The sequence below is a fragment of the Enhydra lutris genome, unplaced genomic scaffold (assembly GCF_002288905.1).
Source record: "Enhydra lutris kenyoni isolate GAN:26980312 unplaced genomic scaffold, ASM228890v2 scaffoldscaffold18, whole genome shotgun sequence".
Classification (NCBI taxonomy): Eukaryota; Metazoa; Chordata; class Mammalia; order Carnivora; family Mustelidae; genus Enhydra; species Enhydra lutris.
Window position 1 is genome coordinate 9769955 of NW_019154102.1, and position 8501 is coordinate 9778455.

General features: G+C 36.3%; 1 protein-coding gene across 2 annotated transcripts in view; it reads left to right on the plus strand.

Annotated features, from left to right (window-relative positions):
* The window catches only part of LOC111148118 (vaccinia related kinase 2), a 114921-nt gene that overhangs the window by 48123 nt on the left and 58297 nt on the right, over positions 1-8501 (plus strand). For both annotated transcript variants that reach the window (XM_022504535.1, XM_022504534.1), the window contains exon 7: positions 1173-1265. In XM_022504535.1, the coding sequence (XP_022360243.1) occupies positions 1173-1265 (93 nt within the window). The remainder of the gene's footprint in view (positions 1-1172; positions 1266-8501) is intronic.

An 8501-nucleotide genomic window follows, 5' to 3' on the forward strand; every position in this document is an offset into this window, starting at 1 on the left:
CTCATTTTCAGATTATTTACTTGTTACAATATACAAATCGTTGCCCTTTGTGGAATTATCAGAGAATGAAGGATTATTGCCCTAGAAATGTCAGTTATTTAGAGTAGAGGCTATTTTGGTGAAATTGATAACAGTGGGCTTTGTAAGTGACAGAATGTGCTGTGTTTGGCACTACAAACTCAATTAGGCATTGGTTCTACAGTCTGATTTTTTTTTCCCCTCACAGCTTTGTTTAACATATCAGAACAAGCTTGCATTGCTATAAGAATAACCTCTCTTTTGTCGGTTATATTTATAACAATGCAAACTATGGCAAAATATATTATTTTACATACTAAACATGTGATGGTATGGGGGTGCTATAAAGTTTTTATTAGGAGTTTGGGATGGTGGCAGTAATTAGTATGGCAATGAATAATACATACTTTGCCAAATAAGAAGCAATGAAATCTTAATAGCATCCACGCACACATTTTGTTTATACCACATATTTGTCTTATCTTGTTTGTGTTTGGTTTGCCCAAGCTCCATTTTCTTTTTTCCATTTTAAATAGAATGAAACTGCTCGCTCCAGGTCGGGATGTGGCAAATAGAACTCGTTAATTTTCCCGTTCATCCATTCATCCATTTAGGCAGCCAGCACATGTTTATTGAGCACTAGGCGTAGGTAACATGCAAGGCTCCAGGGCTTCAAAGATGAAGCTAAGGTATTTTCTATTACTGTCCAGAGGGAGAATGCCTTTCTGTGTGTTCACGGACATGCTGTTTTGTTCTGGGGTCTCCAAAACTCGATTTATAACCATTGCTTGGGTGAGGAACTGCTGAGGGAGCTTCATGGTTATTTTACTTTGCATCTCCGATTTTGCTGTGTTTCTCCTCTTTGCATAGTGTGATTTGGCTACCAGGCTGTGAGGGCGTAGGCATAGGCATTCTTGAATCTTGGTTTCCTTCTCTCAGAAGTTTAATTAAAACACTTGATCTTTGCAGATCATGGTATTCAGCTTTTTTCGAGGATAAGTGACCAGTACATGTGATAAGTGGATAAATACCTAAGTATGGAATATGTCAGTTTGTTATTGTTAATATGAAAAAATGTTATTCTATATTCAGAATGTTAGAAGTTGATCATGAGTTTGAAATAGTTACCGATATATATGTATTTCTTTTCGTAGTTGGATGTCCTGGAATATATACATGAAAATGAATATGTTCACGGTGATATAAAAGCAGCAAATCTACTGTTAGGTTACAGAAATCCAGATCGGGTGAGTACAGTATTAAGCTTCTGTTTCCAGGTGGAATCCTATAGTATTATACAGAGACATTCAAAAATCCAACTCCTAACCCAGAAGAGTTTACAAATGAGGATTAACATGTTGTGATTTATCTTACCTTGTTCATCTCATTTAATGCACTAAACTAAGAAGTAATTCAGATGGGGAAACTGAGACTCAGAGGGGTTTAAATAATTTGTTAATGGACATATAGTTAAGTAGCTGAAATTTGAACTTCTGAGCGACTGTAAATAAAGAACCATCAAATCCAGTGGGAGATGGGATGGATTTGTGCAGAGAAAACAAATTAGAAGTCACAGTAGCTCCTCTTTCACTGTATAAACACATAGCTTTGAAGCAGAGCAGCATTTCCAGTGGAACTTTCTCTGAGGATGGAAGTGTTCAGTACATTACTGTGCAGTATGGTAGCCATCAGCCATGTGTGGCTGTCGAGCCATTGAGACGTTGGTTGTGCACCACCAAATGGCTGAAAAAGATGTGGAGCAACAGGATCTCTCATTCATTGCTGCTGGAAATGCAAAAGGGTATGGCCACTGTGAAGACAGTTTGGCGGTTTCTTTAAAAACTGAACATATTCATAACATATGATCTGCAATTACACTGCCTGGTATTTACCCAAAGGAGTTGAAAACTTACATCCACACAAAAATCTACACACAGATGTTTATAGCAGCTTTATTCATAGATGCCAAAACTTGAATCAATGAAGATGTCCTTTAATAGGTGAATGGAGAAAAAACTGTGGTACATCCAAACAATGCGATATTACTCAGTGTTAAAAAGAAATGAGCAGTCAGGACATGAAAAGACATGGAGGAAACTTAAATGCATATTACTAAGTGAAAATCTGTATAATTCCAACTCTACAACATTTTGGAAAAGGCCAAACTATGGAGACGCAAGGAAGATCAGTCACTGATTGCCACTGGTTAGAGGGGAGGGAGAGATGAGTAGGCAGAGCACAGAGGATTTTTAGGGAAGTGAGAGTGTTCTGTGTCATACTGCCCTGGTAGGTACATGTTTTACACTTGCCAAAGTCCATAGAATGTTCAACACCAAAAGCGAACTATAATGTAAACCAAAGACTTTCGGTTATAAGGATGTGTTGCTGTGTCATGAATATAGGTTCATCCATTGCAACAGGCATAATACTCTGGTGTGGGATGTCGATAGTGGGGGAGACTGTTGGAGGGGTGGGGGCAGCAGGTGTATGAGAATTCACTGTACTTTTCCGCTCAGTTTTACCTAAATTGCTCTAAATTTACCAAAATTGAATCTAACACTGCTCTAAAAGAATCTTTAAAAATGTGACTAGTGTGACTGAGAAACCGAATTTTAAATTTAATTTAATTTTGGTTATTAATTAATTATTTTATTTTACCTTGCTTCCCTCCCACCAGCTTTATTGAGGTATGATTGACAAATAAAAATTGCATATATTTAGGCTGTACAACATGTACAAAGTGATGATTTAACATAGAGTACGTTGTGTCGTGATGACCATCATCAATTTAATTAACACATTCATCACTTCATATAGTTACTTTTTTTTGTTTTGTGGTGAGAACACTTAAGGTCTATTCTTAGCGAATTTGAGGTACACAGCATTATTAACTCTAGTCACCATGCTGTACATTCAACCCCTAGAACTTATTCATCTTCTAACTAAAAGTTTGTACCCTTTGGCCAACATCTCCACATTTCTCCACCCCCGCTACCTCCCCCAGCCCCTGGCAACCACTTCTCTACTCTCTGGTGCTATAAGTTTCACTTTTTTACATGCCATATGTAAGTGAGATAATACAGTATTTGTCTTTCTGTGTCTGGTTTAATGTCTTCCACGTTCATCCATGCTGTCATAAATGGTGTATTTCTTTTTATGGCCAAATAATCATTGCACATATCTACCACATTTTCTTTATTCATTCATCCACCAGTGACCACGAAGTTTATTTACATATTTGGGCTGTTGTGAAAAATGCCCTGGTAATGTGGGAGTGCACATATCTCTTTAAGATAATGATTTCTTTTCCTTTCAATGTACACCGAGAAGTTGGATTGCTGGATTGTATGATAGTGCTATTTTGAGGAACTTCCATATTGTTTTCCGTTAAGACTATACCAATTTCCATTCCCACCAAGAGTTTACAGGATTCCCTCTTCTTCACACCCTCACCAACACTGAATATCTCTTGTGTTTTTTATAATAGCCATCCCAACAGATTGAATGATATCTCATTGTGGTTTTCATTTTCATTTCCCTGATGATAATAAGTTTGAGCACTTTTTCTTACACCTTTTGGGCATGTGTATATCTTCTTTGGAATAGTGACTATGTAGGTCCTTTGTGTATTTTTAAATCAAGTTATTTTCTTGCTAGTTCTTATATATTTTGGATATTAACCCCTTATCAGATCTAGGGTTTGCAAATATTCTCTACAGTTTTGTAGTTTGCCTTTTTATTTTGTTGATGGTTTCCTTTGCTGGGAAGAATCTTTTTAGTTAGATGTAATTCTAATTTTTGGTTTTATTGCCTGTGCTTTTGGTGTCAGTTGAAAATAATCATTGCCACAACCCATGTTTATGGAAGAATTAATGGTATTAAAATAGCCATACTATGCAAAGCAGTCCCTATCAAAATTCCAAAGACAAAATTCATAGAAATAGAAAAGGAAAAAACAATCCTCAAATTTATATGGAATCACAAAAGACCCTGAATAGCCAAAGCAATTTTGAGAACAAAGTTGGAGACATCCCACTTCCTGATTTCAAACTATATGACAAATACAATAGTAATCAAAACAGTATGCTACTGGCATAAAAACAGACACAGACCAGTAGAACAGAATAGAGAGCTCAGAAACAAAGCCATACATTTACTGTCAGCTAATCTTTGACAAGGGCATCAGTAATATACAATGAGAAAAAAAATAGTCTGTTCAATAAATGATGGTGGGAAAACTGGACAGAGACATGCAAAAGAATAAAATGACTCAACCTACACCCTACACAAATATTAAATCTTTAACCCATTGAAGATCTAAATATAAGACCTGAAACCATAATACCAGAAGAAAATGCAGGGGAAAAGCTTAATTTCAGTTAATTTAAATTTAAGTAATTCCAAATGGCTAGTGGCCACTCTATCAGACAGGAGAGAGTTAAAAAGTGAAAAAATTTGAGTCTATGAAAAGTATATAAATCATAGTTGAATATTTAATAACTCTAGATGAGGAAAGAAATTTCTGAGTAATGGTACAAAAGAAAAAATTTAGAAAATATTGAGAAATTTCAAATTTTAAAATGTCTATATTAAAAAAATTTAAAAAATGAAAGAAAATGAGAAATTGGAAAGCATGCTTATGAAAAATATTTGGGGATATATATATAAATAAATAAATAAATAAATAAATATTTATATATCTATATATAAATAAAATATAGCACAAAGCAAAAAATTAGTAAGAAAAAACACCAGGTAATTTTCTTAAAATAATGATTGAAAGGAATGAACAGACAGAGCACAGAAGAACACAGAACACATCCACTGTCAGAAGTGGATGAGAAAAGTTTACCATCACTGGAAAGAAGAGAGTTGCAGATAAAATAGTGAAGTACCATTTTAAAAGAACTTACCATATTGGAAAAGCCAAAAATAATAATCTGATGATACTGAGGCTGAAGAGGGTGCAGGCTCTTGTAGAACACCAGGGGGAATGTAAATTAAATGGGAGTAGGAGAAGAAATTAAGTTAATGGAAGGGCAATTTGACCATATATATTAAAATCCTTTAAAAGTCTGCAGACTTTTTGAAGGTGAAGTTTATTGAAGTATAATTTACAAACAGTGAAATTCACCCTTTGCACTGTACAGTTTGATGTGTTTTGACACATGTGTGTCTTACAACCACCACTATAATCAAGATACAGGGTGTTCCTGTCATCCTCAAACTTTCTCTCCTTCCGCCCCTGCATTCAGTCCCCTTCTCTGGCCACTGGCAATGATCTCTGCCCCAGTAGTTTTTGCATTTTTAGAGAATATCATGTAAATGGAATTATGGGATATATTCCCCCATGCCTGGCTTCTTTCACTTCCCATAATGTTTGTGAGATTAACCCATGCTGTAGTTCATTAGTAGTTCATTCCTCTTTAAAGATAGAGTATTCCATTGGCACTACTACAGTTTATTCGTTTACCTGTTGAAGATTTATGTTATTTCCAGCTGGGGGAGCAAATATTAGTAAAGTGGCCATATGCATTCACGTAAGGGTTTTTGTGCAGATACATGTTTTAAGAACTGCTGGATACATAACTAGGAGTGGGTTTCTGGGATCATAAGGAAGTGTAAGTTTAACTTAAAAGAAGCAGCCAAACAGGTTTTCAGAGCGATTGTACTGTTGTTACACATTTCCACCGGTGACGGGTAGTTCTCCACATCTTGCCACCACTTGGTTTCATTAGTTTTTAAAATTTTACCCACTATAGTATCTAGTCTTAATTTGCGACAGTTATGTAATGACTAATGATACTGAGCATCTTTCATGTGTTTATTTGCCACTTTTCTTTGATGAATCAAATGTGCCCATTTTTAAATCAGATTGCCTTATTTTAAGAGAGTTTTATGTTTTAAGGACAGGAACCTTCTCTCAGATCTTTGCAGATACTTTCTGCATCTGTACCTTTCCTTTTCTCTCATCAGTGTCTTTTCAGAAGGCAGATGTTTTTAATTATGAGGAGGCCCAATTTATGATTTTTTTCTTTCATCCTTTCTGCTACTTCTGTCCAAAGCCAGGATCATAAAATGTTTTCTCGAGAGTTTTCTTCAGCAAGTTTTATAGAACTCTCATGTTTAAATACCTGATCTGTTTCAGGTTTGTATTTGGTGCAAGGTTAGGGTCAAGGCTCTTTTTTGGGGGAAGGGGAAACATACACATGTGCAGTTGCTCCAACACTGTGTTGAAGTGAACATCTTTTTCCCTATGAATTGCTTTGGCTCCTTTGTCAAAATTATTGACCATCTATGAATGAGTCTATTTCTGGATTCTTTATTACAGTATCAAACAGACAATATCACAGTTTCATGGTCTTGAAGTTAGATAATAGGAGTCTTCCAACTTTGTTCTTTTTTTTTTTTTCAAAATTATTTTGACTATTCTGGCTGCTTTGCAATTCCATATATAATATTTTAAAATAACTTTGTCAGTTTCTGTCCAAAACCATGCTAGGATTTTGAGATTGTGTTGAACTATAGATTAATTTGAGGGAATTGAAATCTTAACAATATGAGTCTTCTGACTAAATGCCAAGCTAATTCACTGGAAAATGGATGATCTTTGTAGTACTCATTTTTATTTCTTTTGTTTTCACATTTAACTTCAAAATATTTTTTTAAAGATTTTTATTTATTTATTTGACAGAGCACAAGTAGGGGGAACTACAGGCAGGGGGAGGGGAAGAAGCAGGCTCTCTACCAAGCAGGGGCTGGATCCCAGGACCCTAGGGCCATGACCTGAGCCAAAGACAGATGCTTTTTTTTTTTTTTTTTTTTTTTTAAGAGATTTTATTTATTTATTTGACAGACAGTGAGAGAGGGAACAGAAGCAGGGAGAGTAGGAGAGGGAGAAGCAGGCTCTCCACTGAGCAGGGAGCCTGACAACGGGGCTCCATCCCAGGACCCCGGGATCATGACCTGAGCTGAAGGCAGATGCATAATGACTGAGCCACTCAGGTGCCTCCAAAATATTTTTTTAAAGGTTTTATTTATTTATTTGACAAGTAGAGAGGCAGGCAGAGAGAGAGGAGGAAGCAGGCTCCCTGCTGAGCAGAGAGCCCGATTTGGGGCTCCATCCCCAGGACCTTGGGATCATGACCTGAGCTGAAGGCAGAGGCTTTAACCCACTGAACCACCCAGCCACCCTCCAAAATATTTTGTAAATTTCCTGTGTAATTTGTTTTTGACCTTAGGGTTATTTAGAAATATGTTGTTTAATTTCCAAGTATTTGGAAGTTTTCAAATTCCTCTCTGCTATTGATGTTAATTTAATTCTCTTGTGGTCAGAGAACTACTCTCTCTGATTTCTGTACTTCTAAGATTATTGAGAGTTACTTAATGCCTCAGCATAGGAGCTAACTTACTGAATATTTCATGAGCCCTTGAAAAGAATACATTGTCTGTCTTGGGGTGGAGTGTTTAATAAATATGTTAGGTCCAGTTGGTTCCATGTTGAAATTCCCTACGTCCTCCCTGAAGAGAGTATGGAAACCCCCAATTATGATTATGGATTTATCTTTTTTTCCCATCAGTTTTTGTTTCATATGTATTGGAATTCTATTATTGGTATACATGTTTGGGATTTTTATGTCTTATTTATGAACTGTCTCTTTTATCATGTTAAAATAAGAGGTTTTTTCCCTAAAATATTTCTTGTTCAGAAATCAACTTTGTCTGAAATTAATATAGCCGCACCCCCTTTCTTTTGATTAGTGTTTGTATTATATATCATCTCCATTCTTTCAATCTATTTTTGTCTATACATTTAAGTTAAATGTCTTGGAGACAGTATGTTCATTTTGAGGCTATTTTTAAGCTTTGCTAAGATAAGTCTGTAAGTAGCCTATTCTCTGTGGATATTTTATTCCTACATCTATGCTGTAAAGTTTTGTGACTTCTGTGGAATTCCATGTGAGTTGGTCAGAACTGGTTGGTCAGAACTCAACTCCCAGAAATCCTTGTGCAGATTTTTCTGGACCTTCCCCTGCCTCACACACCACCCTGCCGCCTTGTAGCTCCCTCTTCTTCTGAACTCTCTGGAATTTGGGGCTCTTTAGGAGCCTCCCTGAACTCAGTCACCGTCTCAGCGGGATTTCTGTACTCCAGTTAGGAGTTCCTACCTGTTCCTGAGTTGGGAATTGTCACCAGGCAGAAAGCTGGGGCATCTGTGGGACTCAACTAATCTTTTTTCCCCCATTTTCTCAAGGATCTCAGTCTTGTGCTGCCTAGTTAATATCCAAAAATATGTGTATCTTTCATTTTATCCAGTTTCCCAGGGGCAGTAGAAGTGTAAATCCAGTCATTGTATTCCTTTTTGCCCAAAGAAAAAAGGGCTAGTTTTTATCTTTCATTTTATCCAGTTTCCCAGGGGCAGTAGAAGTGTAAATCCAGTCATTGTATTCCTTTTTGCCCAAAGAAAAAAGGGCTAGTTTTTA